This window comes from Stegostoma tigrinum, chromosome 16 (assembly GCF_030684315.1).
Source record: "Stegostoma tigrinum isolate sSteTig4 chromosome 16, sSteTig4.hap1, whole genome shotgun sequence".
Lineage (NCBI taxonomy): Eukaryota > Metazoa > Chordata > Chondrichthyes > Orectolobiformes > Stegostomatidae > Stegostoma > Stegostoma tigrinum.
In genome coordinates, this window is record NC_081369.1 from 18,160,543 (window position 1) to 18,177,899 (window position 17,357).

Below are 17,357 nucleotides of genomic sequence, written 5' to 3' on the forward strand. Positions count from 1 at the left end.
TATCTGCTCCCTGTCAACTCTGGCCAAATCATGTCTCTTATTAGTAAGTTCAAATTGAAAACTTGGGATTTCAGGCCCATCCTGGTCCGATTCTATAATAGCCTTTAATGCAACAAATCGGTGTAAAATCTCTCCCCTTCCCCAGTGACAGTACAATCATTTGCCCAGCTTCATTACTTAAAACTAAGTCCTGGGGCGCCACCAGGACCTCTCTTGGAAGGACTTCTACATTCTGACTTACACAGATCTCCTGACATGTTTTAAGACCTCTGCTCCCTCAAAGCCTTTCACATAATGACTACTGCTTTTGGGGAAAGTGAAATCCTTCATTACTACCCTCTCACTTTTACACTTGACTGAAATTTACTATTTCTCTGGGGTTGATAGAGACCCAGAGTACACTCCCAGCAACGAGACCGAGGTTATGCTTACTGGTCCTAGAGTTAGGGGTTACCTGTTTACGACACTGATGAGGAAAATTTTTATTCTCTCAGATGGCAGTGAACATGGAATTCTTACCACAGAAGGCTGCAGAAACTAGGTCATTGAGAAAACTCAAGATTGATAGACAGATCTGTAATCACTAAGGGAATCAAGAGATATGGGGAAAAGGCAGGATGATGGATTTGAAGATCATCAGGTCATCCATGTTCTCACTAAATGGCAGAGCAGACTCATGGGGCCGAATAGCCTATGTCTGCTCCTATAACTACTTCTACCACCATAACATTGTGTCAGTACAGGTTCAGCGACAATTCCATTGCACAACCAGAAAGTCAGCAACTCTTTCAGTTACTTTTTCTCCCCCCAGTATACCTACAGAACTAATTACGGTGCATAACTAGTTAATTTTACACGAACTATTTCCATTTGTCCTTTGTCACATGAAAGCCAGCTATAACAAAAGTTGCAACATTCAACTTCTGCAAGTTCATCAGAAACTTACTGGTGAATTAAATGTTCAAATACATAATGTCATAATTCTGCTCATATTTCCCTGATGTGAAAAAGGGAGAGTGTGTTCCTAAATGGCAATGGCAGGGGTGTCCATCAGGGTTCAAGAACCCAAAGAAAGATCTATAAAACTGCTTTAAAAAATGTTCAATCAACGAATAGGTAATCAATTACCATTAGTTTTTAAGTAATTTAACTCAAGATGGGATGCAAGTTTTAATTATACTTTTTTTTACAAGGGGATTTGAGCAAAGGAATTTTTAAAAATCTGGATTCAGTTTTATGAGATTGGATGAGACTGCACCCTGGGAGAGTGGAGCATTGTGCATTGTTTTTGTCTCATTAGCTAATGAAGAATACACATACCACGAGTGTAACAAAAATTTACCTGACAGATTCCTGCGATGGTGGAATTGTCCCATCAGGAGAGACTGAGATTGGGGCTCACATTCATTAGCTTAGAAAAAAAATTGCAATGAAGCATCACTCCTGGGCTCTTACAGCTAACTTTATCTTCTTACAGGGCTCAATATGGTAGATGCAGGAAAGACACTTCCTCTGACCTTTGAGAGGCACAGGTGTTGGTCAGGAGTCTACAGCCAGTATAGAAGTCTCAAATTAAGATGCCATCATTTCGGACAGTGGAGGAGGAGGAATTTCTTCAGAGGGTGGTAAATTATGGAATTCTCTACCTAAAGGGTTGTGGAGGTTCAGCCAAGTATATTCAAGACAGTTTGACAGCTTGCAAATATTAAAGACATCAAGGGATCAGTGCTGGAAAATAGGGTTAAGGTAGGTGATCAGTCATCTAATTGAATGGCAAAGGAGACTCTGTGGGCCAAGGCAGCATATTTCTATTCCTACTTCCCATGTATTTTCTGCTATTTTGGGTGGATTTCTAACTGTGCATCCATACATATGAATGTAATTTATTTAAAATAAATTAGACACCATTCTGCTTGCATAATAGGAAAATATATACAGCAGAACAAATAAGTTTAGTCAAGATCAGCTCAGTTTAAGAGATGTGAATAAAATTCAAGACCACAAACAGAAACACTTACCTGAAGTTGGCCCACTACCATACTCAGGATGCAACTGTCTGGGGTAGGCTGGTGGTCTTGTGCAGTTATGCTGTGTTGTATTTTTCGAAATGGAAGGCCCTGTGTTTAAAAAGACAAACTCAATGAAAAGAACAACACTAATATTTTATTCTTGGATAAAACTCACTCATTCATAGCATTCACTGAACCAACATCAGTATTATTTTCAACTGGACTGGTGTTTCAAATGCAAGCAATTCATCATAATTCAGAACAGCAATGCATTACATTTTGTCGACAGTTTAAGACAAACAAAAAAAAGTGCTTGGATATTGCTCGCTTCTAACAAGCTTTTTTTTAATAAAACAGTACCATCTGAATACATTGAAAGTTTATTTTCTGAAACAATCACGTGTTTAACGTATCATTTGCTAGCCATTATATTGTGAAGTTTCAAATGTTTTCAGGCAATTGCTGTTTAAGAAAGCCTCAGTACTATGTGGTGAATAAACAGGAAAAATATACTTCAGATTGCAGGTGATCCCAAATTTTGTAGAATGTTTTCGTAGAATGTTATACTGTCACCATTCTTAAATTCAAGCATAACTTTACTTATAAATGCCTGCGCTTTTAATGTTCAATTAAAAAGGATCTCCCATATTAAAAGGTTCTCTCTTCTGTTTCAGGATGTAACTAATGCATTCTAGGCAACCTAAAGACAAGAACATTTCTGCTCAAAAGCTGATCATACCGAAGGAAACTGTAGTCTTAAAAAAAGATTAAGGTTTCGGCAAACCCAAAAAAATAAAATCAGAGGACCATTCTTCATCCATTACATCAATGTTACGGTAGGTATTCTGCACTTTCTCCTAGCCCTGGAAAGCCTACATTGCCTTGAATATTTATTAAAATGATATGCCAAATTTCATTCATTTTTAAAACTTAAGTGGCTGACTTTCGATTCAGGGTTACCAGCCTTGTAAATACAAGGAAAGGAAGTGCAACATGATAACATTTTGCTTTGGCCAGCAGCAACTCCACCTACTCATTTAATCCACGGCTTCAATTAAGATCAATATTGACAGCTTGCTTATTTTTACGAGTGGTGGTTGCAGACAGGAGAGAAATGCTTGTGTATGGTCTTTGAAGCCTCAGGTGATGAAGAAGGTCACTTTCAGAGCTGAACACTAAACTTTCCATTTATTCTTTCTTAAATGTGCACGTCAAGGTCAACTTGAAATTTTGTATTAAATTTTACTTTTGTTCAAGGTTTTGCTGTACAGCTAGCAAGAGATACTTGATCAAACAGACAAAAATGAAAGTTGATATGTCATTTGATGCACATCAAGTTGGGGGTTATCAGAGTGCTCAGCGGGTCTCCCGTTACCACGTTACACTCACTTCTACTTCATTGAAATGTATCTGATATCAACAGAACAAGCCAATGGAGGATGGTACAGAGAAAAAGGCATTAACTCAATATGGATCACACAGTATTTTTGTAATATGTCAAAACATTCTTTTTAAGCAAATAATGATAATTTGCACATAGAAACTCTTCCCCTCAAGAAAAAATTTCTATTACTAATTTCAAGTGCTAGTTATCGAAATTCAGCATAAACAAGTATTCTTGTACTACCAATCCAGTAATTGCGCTTTACACCTGAACATAAGCACAAAGTCTAACACAGGACAGGGGTCAAATTTATGAACTTTCATAACATGAAAATGAGAGACTGAACAAACAAAAATTGTTTACAATTTTTTTCAGAATTTTAACCTATTTCAAAGTGATGTAATAGAAAAAGAAAGCACAGTATATCCGTTTATAGTCTTACGGTCAGATGTACAGCATGAAAACAGACCTTTCCAACAAACATGTCCATGCCAACCAGTTATCCTAAATTAATCTAGTTTCATTTGGCCCCTATCCTTTTAAACCCTTCCTATTCATAGACCCAAACAGATGCCTTTTAAAATGTCCTACTTGTACTAGCTTCCACCATTTCCTCTGCCACCTCGTTCCATACATGGACAGTCCTCCGCATGAAAAAAACTGCTCCTAGGTCTCTTTAAATCTTTCCACTCTCACCTTACAACTATGCCTTCTAGTTTTGGACTCCCCTACCCCAGGGAAAAGACCCGATTATTCACTCTGCCCCTCATGATCTTAAAAGCCTCAAGGTCACCCCTCAGCCTCTGACACTCTGGGGGAAATAGCCCCAGCCTATTCAGCCTCTCCCTCAGCCTCAAAACCTCCAACCCTGCAACATCCGTGTTAATCTTTCCTGAATCCTTTCAAGTTTCACAACACCTTTCCTATAGCAGAAAGGCCAGAATTACATGCAGTAATCCAAATGTGGCCTAACTAAATCTCCTGTGCAACCACATCACGGCCTCCCAATTCCTACATTCAATGCACCGACCAATAAGGGCTAGCATACTAAACTCCTGCTTCACTATCCTGTCTACCTGCAACTCTGCTTTCAAGAACCCGAGTCAAAGGTCTCTGTTCGGCAACACTCCAAGACCTTACCACTAAATGTAAAAAAGTCTTGCCCCGATTTGCCCTCCCAAAATGCAGCACCTCATTCATCCAAATTAAACTCCATCTGCCACTCCTTGGCCCATCTGCCCACCTGATCAAGGTCCAGTTGTACTCAGAGCTAACCTTCCTCGCTGTTCATGAAACCAAAATTGGTGGTGTAACCTGCAAACTTACTAACAATCCTTACAATGTTCACATCCAAATCATTTAGATAAATTACAAAAAAGACAACAGACCCAGCACCAATTCTTCCAGCACATCGCTGGTACTGGCCTCTAGTCTGAAAGCCAGCCAGCCACTACCACCCTCTAGCTCCTACCTCTGGCCAATTTTACATCCAAATAGCTAGCTCTCCATGGATTCCAAGTAATCTAACCTTGCTAACCATCCTACCATGAGGAACCATGTTGAACACATTACTGAAGTCTACACAAACAACGTCCACTGCTCTATGTTCAACCTTCATCATCACTTCACAAAGTTAGTGAAACACAATTTCTTTGCACAAAGCTATGCTAACTATCCCTAAGCAGTCTTTGCCTTTCCAAGTATGTAAACCCCGTTCCTCAAGAATTCCCTTTAACAACTCCCCCAGCACTAATGTCAGGCATCACTGCTCCATAGTTCCTTGGCTTTTCCTTATCACCTTTTTCACATAATGCCACCACATTAGCTAACCTCCAGTCTTCTAGCAGTTCAGTGGTTATTGATGATACAAATATCTCAACAAGGGGCCTGGCAATCACTTCCCTAGCTTCCCAGTGTTCGAGGGTACATCTGACCAAATTCTGGGCATTTATCCATCTCTATGCATTTTAAGATGTCCAACACTTCCTCCTCTGTGGTATAGACATTTTTTCAAGAGATCGTTATTTATTTCCCCAAGTTCTCTAGCTTTTAAATCCTTCTCCACAGCAAACACTGATACAAAACACACAGATAACAAAGCGTGGGGCTGGATGAACACAGCAGGCCAAGCAGCATCTCAGGAGCACAAAAACTGACGTTTCGAGCCTAGACCCTTCATCAGAAAATGAAGCAGGGTCTAGGCCCGAAATGTCAGCTTTTGTGCTCCTAAGCTGCTGCTTGGCCTGCTGTGTTCATCCAGCCCCACGTTTTGTTACCTCGAATTCTCCAGCATCTGCAGTTCCCATTATCTCTGCAAAACACACATTTAGTATCTCACCTATCTCCTCAGTTCCACAAACAGGCAGCCTTGCTGATCTTTAAGAGGCCCTATTCTCTCCCTAGTTACTCTGTTGTCCTTAATGTATTTGTAGAATCTATCTGGATCCTCCTTAACCTTATCCATCAATGCTGTCTCACATCTCCTTTTTGCCCTCCCGATTTCCCCCATGGGTGTACTCCTATTACCCTTATACTCTTCTCAGGATTCACTTGATCCTTGCTGTTTTTAACATAGCATGCTTCCTTCTTTTCTTGGAGAGTCTCAATTTCTCTAGTCACCCAGCATTGCCTACATCTATCACTTTTGCCTTTCTCCCCAACAGTAACATACTGTCTTTGGACTCTCGTTACCTCAGTTTGAAGGCTGCATACTTTCCAGGTGTCCCTTTACCTGCAAATATCCACACCCAATCAACTGTTGATAGTTCTTGTCCAATACCATCAAAAACCAGCCTTACTTCAATTTAGAACTTGACCTTTTAGATCAGGTCTATTCTTTTCTTTAATTATTTTAAAACTGAAAGAACTATGATCACTGGTCGCAAAGTGCTGTCCCACTGACACCTCAGTCACTTACCCTGCCTTATTTCCCAAAAGAAAGCCAAGTTACACTCCTTCTCTAGTAGGTACATCCACGTACTGAATAAGAATATTTTCTTATATGCGCTTAAAATTTCACTCCACCCAAGGCCTTAACAGTGGGGCAATCCCAGTCTATCTTTAAGTTAAAAACCTCCCGGCCATTACAACCCTATTATTTTTACCGGTAACTGAGATCTCATTACAAATTTGCTTTTCAATTTCAGTTCAAGATGAACACTTACTCAAATGACTGACTTGAATTCCAAAACCTGCAAAGTGTCTTCTAACTTTGCTCCGGTTTGACATGAAGCCAGAAGACAACCCCTGATCTTATTTGAGTTCTTTATAATCAGGATTAGTCAACTAAGATGCTAATCAAACAAACTCTTAATGGGCTAGCCTGGCAAATCTCAATTCTTGCACTGCATCTCACTCGCACCCTTGCTTCGAGATTCATTTGAATGAAGTCCTTTCATCCCTCAATTTTCTCTTGAATATGTCAAATGAACCTTAACAAAGGCTAATATGATATGCAAGAACATACAGACTCAATGTTTTTGAGCTGAATAAACATTAACGTGCAATCTGAACAAGAAATACCCAAAATCCATCCTAGGGCAGTGAAAAACTCAAATCTGACAATCACTGATTTTGCTGAAAACCAGTTGGTTTCATGTCCTAAAGCTTGCCTGTAAGCTGGGTCCATGCTAAAAACTTACACGTACAATTCTGTATAAAGTTTGTCGTTTGTTCTTTATATCATGGACACTACTGTATACTACAGACCACAAATGAATGAAGCTTCCTCAAATTCCAAATATCCAATATTAAGGCAACATTGTGACATATACTTTCAATGATCAGGATCAGTAATGCCCTAAAGAACCAGCCTGTTCTTTGTTGCCACGAGATGTAATAGTCCAGGCAGAGGTGGTATACCTATGGATGTTCTCAAAGGATACAAATATGTTGTAGGTCAACAAATTTCTAATTCTACCAGAATGATTCCTGCAATGACAGGACTGACATATGAAGAGATTTTAGACTGTTTAGAACTATATTCTAGTTTGGAGTCTAGATGATTGAAGAGGGATTACATAGAAACCAATAAAAATCTAACAGGACTAGACATGGTAAATGCCAGAAGTATGTTTCCAAACGAGCATGGCGCTCAGAACCAGAGGTTACAGTCGAAGGAAATGGAGTTCGGTTGTTCAGGACTGAGATGAAAGAAAATCATTCTAAACCTGTAGAGTTCTCTACAGCAGACAGCAGCTAAGACCAAAACATTCTAAGATTAAGAGAAGTTAGATACAATTCTTGGGTTCAAAGAGTATAGAGAGAAAGCAGAAATAGGATATTAAGTTGAATGAACAGCCATGATCATAATGAATGACAGCAGGCTCAAGTGGACTGAATGGCCTACTCCTGCTCCTATTAACTGTCTTTCCATTAACATCGTAGCAAATTATAACTTAAAAAAACATTTGACACTGACAACTGTGTAAATGCAATATCAAATTCAGATGAAGGCAAGGTTATACAAATCCAAAAATTGATGCTTAAGATATTTTGGTTGCATCCTGCTGTCCGGCCTAGTACTGAATGATGTGATGTTAATAAATCAATATGGTACATTCAAGTTCAAAGCCAAAAGTTGAACTCTTGTCATTTCTGTCCACAAAAACATTTTGTGTTGTTAAAACACAAGAGCTGAATATTAAAACATCACATGTGTAACTCCATCTCTTTCAATTTTAATTGAAGATTTTAAAACAGGTGAATTCATTTGTATTTTTCTTCCTTTGTCTCTTTCTTTTTACCTCTATCCAATTTTCTTTTGTTTTTCTTCTGCATCCAATCTGGCACATTGAATTCAAGCATTCTAATTTACGTGCTGTAATGTTCTATGTTCTATGTACTTCTCAGTTTTTGCACCATTGATTTCACAATCCTTGAATCTAGCCGGTAAGGTGTTTGCGCTGTTCACTCAGATACAAGCTATTTGCTTCACTCACTGACACACAATATAATTGTGGTTCAAACAAGTGTGGGCAAGTTGAACCAACGTAGGATAACTCCAGCTTGTTGCCTTGCAACTGCAAATGATGATTTTTTTTTCCTGATTGTCATTTTCTCAATAACTTTCTCTCTCAAAAGGAAGGGTTCCACACATACGTACATACATTCTACGGGCTAAGAGGTCAATGATCACACACGATTATCAACAACAGGCACCATTAGACTATTATGCCAGAGTAATCAGTAGCAATCTTGATCTTGTCTGACATCCACAATACAACAGATTAATTTGACAGAAAATCAGACATGGGAAATCTGGCAGATTTTTCTTGGCTCCAAGTAGAGTACAATTTTGGAAAAGAAATAAAATCGCAATACCCTGGAAGAAACTGAACTACAGCAGTGACCTTCAAAAATTTAAACCAAGATTACTGATGGAAAACTCTATTTAAAAAAGACAGCTAATAATTTTAGATAGCTCCTCTTCATACAAAAGCCTACAGAGAAAAGCAACTGATTGGAAAACAAACATGATCAAGTTCTCAACATACACACATGAGCATTTGAGGAGTCATCCTGATAACCAGGAGGTCGAACATGTTCAGTTGAACACCAATTGCCTGCAATCACCCATCACTTGGATACTAAGAATGAGAAACACATACTGCTTGACTGAAATTTTGCAGTAAAATTCAACAGGAAAAAACTAATCATTTTCTAATCCAGGTGGCAATCCATTTTTAATCATCATAGAAGCCACACAAGTATATAAAGAAAAGTGTGGTTTAGTATGGACTAATCTGAAGCACAAGTGAACATTTCTATGTATTTGAATTCCAAGTTACAATTGTCCAAATGAAGATCATTCAAACAGGACATTGCTGAACAGAGCTTTTCCCCAACACCCCCTCCAAAATACTTACTGTTATTTTATCCACAATAGCAGTTTTACCTTGAAACTGCTGTCCTTCCCAACTCAAGCACGATGCATCAATCTGAAACAAAAATCCACGCATGAAAACAACTTCATGAATTCTTTCTCCCTCAAACAGTTGTTCTCAGAACTAAAAAAAACTTTCCAGAACATTAGAAGCATCCAAAATTTGAGGAGGTCTGAAACACTTGCTTTCTATATTCCTGAAAATAGAATCAAGTAATTAAAGAATCCGTACAGTGTGTAAAGAGACCATTTGACCCACTGGGTTCCAGTGACCCTTCAAACAGCATCCCGCACAGATCCAGACCAAAACCCCCACTCTATCCCCGCAGCTGGAGAAAAATCCACACAGAACACAATGGGTAAACTCCACACAGAATCATCAGAGGCTTAAATCGAGTGTGGGTCCCTAGTGCTTGAGGCAGTAGTGCTAACCACTGAGCCACCAGGCACCTATCTGGAAACCTCAGAAGAGTATTCTAGTTTAAGCAGAGGGGTTTTGGCATCAAGTTAGATTCTCACTGTTCTAGTCATATGATGGTATTTCAAAACTTATCAAACATACCATTATGTAGACGATGCAAGAATCATGTTTATATAAATGGCAGAGACAAACAAGTATATGGCTGTACTATAATAAATTCACCCACATCGGCTGTTTCAAATATATACTGTAATTCATCACTTTGCACCTCATTTAATGAATCTCCAACTCGATTCAATTTTGAATTACGAATACATGGAAACAGATGGGAATAAAAAAATGGTGCTTGCAGCCGAGATAAATATATGGATAATCGGTGGTTAAACCATCTCTTTTTGGAAAGAGGTAGTGAACTTAGAAAGTGGATATTTCACTTGTCACTCAACAGTCAACACAATATTCCTAGACCAAACACTGAATAAAATATATTGTTCACTTTAACCCGAACTGTATAAATTCAAGGGTCCAACTGCCACAGTGACGTTTCCTGCCTAAGCAAAATAACTTAGTTTCAAAGGTACAATCTACTCCTTAGATCAAATTGCTCAATTATACTTATTTGGCAATTTTAGCAATAAATCTTCACAAATTACATGGCTTATTGTATAATTCAAAATATTTTGCACTAAACTGCTTAGAATCAAGAGAAGCGATCATGGGAACTGCAGATGCTGGAGAATCCAAGATAAAGTGTGAAGCTGGATGAACATAGCAGGCCAAGCAGCATCTTGGGAGCACAAAAGCTGGCGTTTCAGGCCTAGACCCTTCATCAGAGGGGGATGGGGAGGTGGACCAAAGATGGATAGAGGAGAAGATAGGTGGAGAGGAGTGTATAGGTGGGGAGGGGATATATGTCAGTCCAGGGAGAACGGGCAGATCAAGGAGGTGGGATGAGGTTAGTAGGTAGGAAATGAAGGTTGTGGCTTGAGGTGGGAGGAGGGGATAGGTGAGAGGAAGAACAGGTCAGGAAGGCGGGGACAAGCTGGGCTGGTTATGGGATGCCTCCCAAAACCAGCCCAGCTCGTCGCCTCCCCCAGTGCATCGAAAACCAGCCCAGCTCGTCCCCCGCCTCCCTAACCTGTTCTTCCTCTCACCTATCCCTTCCTCCCACCTGAAGCCGCACCTCCATTTCCTACCTACTAACCTGATCCCGCCTCCTTGACCTGTCCATCCTCCCCGGACTGACCTATCCCTTCCCCACCTCTCCTCCCCTATCCATCTTTGGTCCGCCTCCCCCCCACCTCCCTATTTATTTCAGAGCCCTCTCCCCATCCCCCTCTCTGAAGAAGGGTCTAGGCCCAAAACATCAGCCTGTGTGCTCCCGAGATGCTGCTTGGCCTGCTGTGTTCATCCAGCTTCACACTTTACCTTAGAATCAAAACAGTGGACTGCTATATCTGGATGTGAGTTTGCTCGCTGAGCTGGAAGGTTAGTTTTCAGACGTTTCGTCACCATTCTAGGTAACATCAGTGAGCCTCCGACGAAGCGCTGGTGTTATGTCCCCATTTCATGCATTGGTCTTTTTCCTCAGGGGATGGTAGATTGATTTGGAGGCAATGTGTTTGTTGATGGAGTTCCAGTTGGAATGCCATGCTTCTAGGAATTCTCGTGCGTGTCTCTGTTTGGCTTGTCCTAGGATGGAGGTGTTGTCCCACAAGCCAAACAGAGACACGCACGAGAATTCCTAGAAGCATGGCATTCCAACTGGAACTCCATCAACAAACACATTGCCTCCAAATCAATCTACCATCCCCTGAGGAAAAGAGCAGGAAGTGACACCACCAACACATCTAACCAGATAAATAGAAAGTGGGACATAACACCAGCGCTTCGGAGGCTCACTGATGATGTTACCTAGAATGGTGACGAAACATCTGAAAACTAACCTTCCAGCTCAGCGAGCAAACTCACATCCAGAACCACAACCTGAGCTACAAATCTTCTCAAAACTCGCTCCTGCTATATCTTCCAAATCAGAAACACATTGTTACATCTTACAGAAACAGTACAGCAAGAGTGTCAAAGTAACAATGAGAATATTTTCTTTAGAATGAGGGTTGACTTAAAAGTAAATTACAATTAAATCGAATAGTGCAGCATTAATTCATAATGATGGAACAATATAGCGGCAAGGTAACTCTCTGGTTAGCACTGCCACCTCAGTGCCAGAGACCTGAGATCAATTTCAGCTACGAGTGACTGTGAAGTTTGCACGTTCTCCCTATGTGTAAGTGGGTTTCTACAAGGCGCTCCAGTTTCCTCCCACAATCAAAAGACGTGCAGGTTAGGTGGATTGGCCATGCCGAATTGCCCATAGCATCCAGGTGGATTAGGCACGGTAAATGCAGAGTTATGAGGATAGGGTAGGGGGCTGGGTCCGAAGTGGGTTGTGCAATGGGCAAAATGGCCTCTCTCTGCACTGTAGGGATTCTATGATTTTAACACATTTTCCAAACATCAATGCAAAAATGTTGAGAAGATTCCATTTTTAAAAAGTCACATTAAAGAAATCATAGAAAATGAGGCATGACATTTTTCATACTTACATATAATGATCCTAGTTGGCTCCTGTCTGCATCAAAAACTTGATAGTAATGATGAACAAAGCCACTTCCAATCTGCTCCCAGAGAGGCTTGTCACCCATTCTGACAACTCAGCCACAGGCACTGAAACGAGATTAGAGCAAAGATTCAGTATACTATTATTAATCACATTGATTTTTTGTTACTATGCTTCCTTATTTTTAAAAAAACAAATTCAAGGGACTAACAACTGGAAATACGCCGGGGTTTTTGATACATTGAACCACTAGCTACGATTCTTTTCGCCAGACTGCCCTCTGTTTTGCTTGACCCACCGACCCATGTGCTTTTTAAAAGAACTTTTAAAAATCAGCACCTTCAACGGCAGACCTATAAACAAACATATCTGTAGATCAGACAAGCAAACCTGAAGAGGAACTGAAAATCCCACAAGTTAAAATTGCGAAGACTTTGCATTGAAATGTATGGGTGAGTGAACCACCACTCCCAGACAGCTGGTGCCAATTTCATTTTTGTAACCAACAAGGCCCCAGGAACAAATCAGAAAAGAGATATAATTCCAGTATTTAATTTGCAGAGGGAACGCATAAAAATACATGCAAATGGAGTGATGTGTTAAAGTGAGCTCCCAGAAAAATACTTTGGAAAGCACTGGTGCATACAGTATAGATTAGCTGAGAACTTCAGGTAACTGAAAAAGTGTCTTCAAAGGTATATTACGAATAGGGTTTAAAAACTTGGAAGAGCATTTGTATAGTATATTGCTTAACTATTGATGATGCTTAATTTAATAATGGACACCTGTGCACTGCTGAATCACCTCATTTTAAAATGAGGGATTTGAAAATGTTCACTGTGTATGAGAAAAATAAAAAGATTTGAAATCAAAAATATAATCCCTAGAAAAGAAAAATTTGAAAAAGTTGAGGAAACCAAGAGTTTTTTCCTGAAAAAAGTTTGCTCCTTCCATCCAGTTGATTGCAGGATACTGTGGTAATAAAATTGCTTACTAATTGATAAACATTGAATGGTATTATTTATCTACAACACATGCAGACATAAGGGGAGGACATCCTCACTGGAAAATCTGTGGAACGATTGGCTCAGCAATAATTAGATTGATATTGTAGTAGTGTGGTGTTTTAAATCTAGTCCATCGTATTTATGCACAAGCATTAACAAGTATTTGACACCATGTCTCAGAAGGGAACATTAAGATGCGAAAACAAATTGCTGGGAAGTCTAACAGCATCTGCTTAGAGAAAGTTCTTCAGAACTTCAAAGGCTGTTCAAAAGCCTTTTGTCTGCCAAGGATGGATTGGATCCCAGGCAGCTGAACAGTTTGTGGGCACTGGCAGAAGCAGCTGAATTTCCAGTAATGAAGGAGATGTACTTAGCTGCAGTGAAAATACAAGTCTGACCAAAGCAAGTTTACTTCCTCTCATCAACTGCTGCAAGCTGTTGCCCTGAACCAATAAGTCAGACGTTACAACTGTAACCCAAGCATTCTGTGCATCCTGCAAGCAAAACGTCCTGGAGAGCAAAGATAAGGGAACAGCAGTTCCTGTCAAGGTTAAAGGATCATCTTAGAGAAGCGTGCTGACAATGGCCATCTGCCATCCCAGTCTTTCCCTCCACCCATGACATCCATTGCGCCGTAAGCTCTAACAATAAAACAATACTGGCCAGATATTTTAGTTTGATGACTGAAGGGTAAGCATGTCCTTACCAGAATAACTCCACAACTCAGCTTCAAAACTGTGCTGGACAATTTATATGAACTCGAGATGGCAGAAAGGACCTCAAATTCAACATCACAACTTACTGCACATTAAACAGTAAAGCATTGTCTATACTACATTGTATTGTAAGCCAAGATATTTCTGCTCAAATCTCGAGTGTTAACGTAACTCAACTTCCTAACTCAAAAGGTGGAGAACGCTACCACTGAGCCATTGCTAACAGTAAAAGAATGTTGAAGTAGCAAGTGGTATTACATGGAAATTCACCTGGAAAAAAAGTTTGAGTTTTATTTTTAGTAAAGTGAAATCTGCTTCAATTAAAACACATCCCTACAAGTTAGATCCAGACGTGCACAAGGAAGACTCAGTTGAATTCTTGATTTTATTCAAAAGATTTGCAGACACTTTTTAGGATAGGGAAAACAGAATTAGTCTTCATTATTTCCAATTCTTCTCAGCAGATTTACATCACACTCAAAACATATCTACACATGGATCAGCACTAGCTCACATAGGATCATAATGTTCAAAGCCTCAGGCTCCTTTTTGTTTGGGTGGGGGTGGGGTGAAGCTGGTTAGGATACAAAAGAAAGTAGAATGTACAGGCAGTCTCTCAAAGTGGATTAAAAACAGGTAACAGAAGTTTAGGGCTCAGAAATCATTTCTGTGAATAATGATTTAGATGCAAGTTAAAAGGATTGTTTAAATTCAGAAATAATAAAAGGCATCACAAAGTAATTTGAGGATCAAAAACAGCTGCATAGGATGAAATGGCAAAATATCAGATGGAATCCACCCAGATGGGAGTTATACATTAGTTTTGAAAAGAATAATAGAAGCATAGGTGACATCAAAAACCATAAGATTGGGGTTCATGTTTACAATGCATTAACAGCACTCCAATGCATAGGATACATTGAACTTTCTTCTAAAAGAATGAGCAATAGTTGGGGTACACACAGAGGTAGTAAACTGTAGCTGACACAAAGTCAAAATTGAACAAACAGATAAAGTTAGTGACTGAAGGAAAAAGGTATTTAAAACATAAAAAGCAGAAGATTAGGATTGCAAGGGAACAGCAGACTGCTTGGGTCATTTGGCCTACGCAATGTTCTAATTTCCACGTAATTCAAATACATAAATTCTTGATGCAACACCATGTAAATTAGGCTGCAATGCTGTTGACCTGATATATTTCCATCCCCAAAGTCCTGCTCCAGACCCTTCTGCAACTACTTTCAGTTCCCAGCCATTCTCTGCTGCTGTTTTTTTTTGGGAGCTAATCATTCATTGCTCTGGGAACCTCAGAAGTGTGGTCCAGACGCACCTCCATGCAAAGCTACAAACAGATGGAATAGAATCAATAAGTCATAAGGAAACTGCAATTAAACTATGCTCAAAAGTGCAGCTTCAAAGTTTTGCAATGGGTGAGCAAATTTACCAAAGCCATTAACACACGTTATGCAAGATCCAACATATACATGGATTTTGCACCACTTATTCCCTCAAAATTATAAGTCCAGGGCACTTGTCCCTTCAGTCTTTTCTCCTCGCCCCTCATCTAGCAACCCATACCAAGAAATTTGAAAATATCGCACTTTGATTTAAACTTTTTTTTACATTTCACAATAAAAACTATTTTTACATGACCGAATTAATTCAAGTTACAAGTGCTCAGGCTTCAAGTACAAGGGTTGCCAAAGCATTCAGGGTGAAACAATGAGCAAAGGTATCAACTGCAGGACTCCAGAACTTAATAAGGCAAACATAGGAATACTCACAAATTACAAGTGGTTACCAATCAAGCATCATTTGAACAAGTAGGACAGATGTCAGAAGTAGATTCTTTACTCAGACAGTAATGGCATGGAATGCCCTGCCTGCAACAGTAGACTTGCCAACTTTAAAGGGCATTTAAATGGTCACTGGATAAACATATGGATGATAATGGCATAGTGTAGGTTAAATGGGCTTCAGATTGTTTTCACAAGTCAGCGCAACATCAAGGGCCAAAGGGCCTGTACTGTGCTGTAACGTTCTATGTTCTATATGTTCTAAGTAACACAATGGAAGATTTCCAACTTTTCTCATCATACCTGCGGTAGATAATGGATTCCAAAGTTTCAACAAATAAATAGTTAGTTACATTTTGCAATCAGCTCACCATGTCAGAGTAACTTGTCCAGACAAACCATCAAAAGCTTTGAATAGCAAATGAATTTTGAAGGAGGAAGACACAATTGAAGAACATTGAGATGGACAAGATGTGCCAGCATTGAGACCTGTCAATGCCTCCTCGTTCGTGCAAAATGCAAATAATTAGAAAACAGAATTATGTCATTACAAAAACAGAAACTGCCAGATAATCTCAGCAGGTCTGGCAGCATTTGTGGAGAGAAATCAGAGTTAATGCTTCAGGTCCAGTGACTCCTTCTTCAGAAATGTTATCATTTTCTTTCAAACGATAGGATGCCTGCAGTACATAGCAGGTTGATCTCATACTCCAGATACGGCCTTGATCAGTTCTGTCAAGATCCATTTACCAGAAGTATTGACTGTGTTTTGAACAGTTTTTGTCAAGTGAACTCTAACCCCTAATCCTGACTGACCAGAAGCTGTCGGGAGTTCAATATAGTCAACAAATGCATGGAGAAAATTCTTACACTGATCAAAAATATCTTTTAAATACTAGCTAATCCAAACATCAGTTTATGAAAATCAAAACAGAAATGAAAAACAAAGCAGCAAATACCAAGAGCTCCAATGAATTAAAGAAAAAATGCGAATAAAACCGGACAGGCAAATTAGACTATTAAAAAGGCAAGAATGGATAAAACAGTAAAGAATGAATACTGATAAATACCTGAGGTGTGGAGTGATTCAGAGCAGCAGAACCACAACACAGAGCAAATTTGGGAGTGAAGAGTAGCAGAAGCTACCAGATAAATACCCGAGGAACAGGGTCAGAGCGGTAGCAGAGGACAGTCAGATTGGTGGTGATGGAAGCAGAGTGAATCCAGAGGTGGATTTCATGACTCAAATTGAGAAAGAGGGTTGGCTGCTTGGGAACCATGTCTACTGACAGAGTATCATCAAGCAAGAGATAGAGCATTTACTTTTGTCATCTTAGTTTGTTAGGAATAGACAGCAAGAGGAGAAATCTGGGGAGAAGTGGGCAAGGTTGTGCAATTGGTTGCTAGATTATTGTCTGTAGTTGATAACTTTCAAAAAGGCAGGATAACTCAACCCTTGGAATGCTCCTCCTGCAATATGTGGAAAATCAGGTCACTTTCAGCGATTATGTATGTAGGAT

At 39.6% G+C, this 17,357-nt stretch overlaps 1 protein-coding gene and 1 long non-coding RNA gene across 3 annotated transcripts in view; one reads left to right on the plus strand and one right to left on the minus strand.

Annotated features, from left to right (window-relative positions):
- The window catches only part of LOC125459643 (uncharacterized), a 69,784-nt gene that overhangs the window by 40,366 nt on the left and 12,061 nt on the right, over window positions 1-17,357 (plus strand). The window contains exon 4 of the long non-coding RNA XR_007249069.1: window positions 2,684-2,845. This is a non-coding gene — a long non-coding RNA (uncharacterized LOC125459643). The remainder of the gene's footprint in view (window positions 1-2,683; window positions 2,846-17,357) is intronic.
- nutf2 (nuclear transport factor 2) overlaps window positions 1-17,357 on the minus strand; it is a 52,082-nt gene that overhangs the window by 21,705 nt on the left and 13,020 nt on the right. For both annotated transcript variants that reach the window (XM_048546259.2, XM_048546260.2), the window contains exons 2-4: window positions 12,305-12,425; window positions 9,261-9,332; window positions 2,019-2,117 (exon numbers count right to left, since the gene is read on the minus strand). In XM_048546259.2, the coding sequence (XP_048402216.1) occupies window positions 2,019-2,117; window positions 9,261-9,332; window positions 12,305-12,403 (270 nt within the window). In that variant the 5' untranslated portion in view covers window positions 12,404-12,425. The remainder of the gene's footprint in view (window positions 1-2,018; window positions 2,118-9,260; window positions 9,333-12,304; window positions 12,426-17,357) is intronic.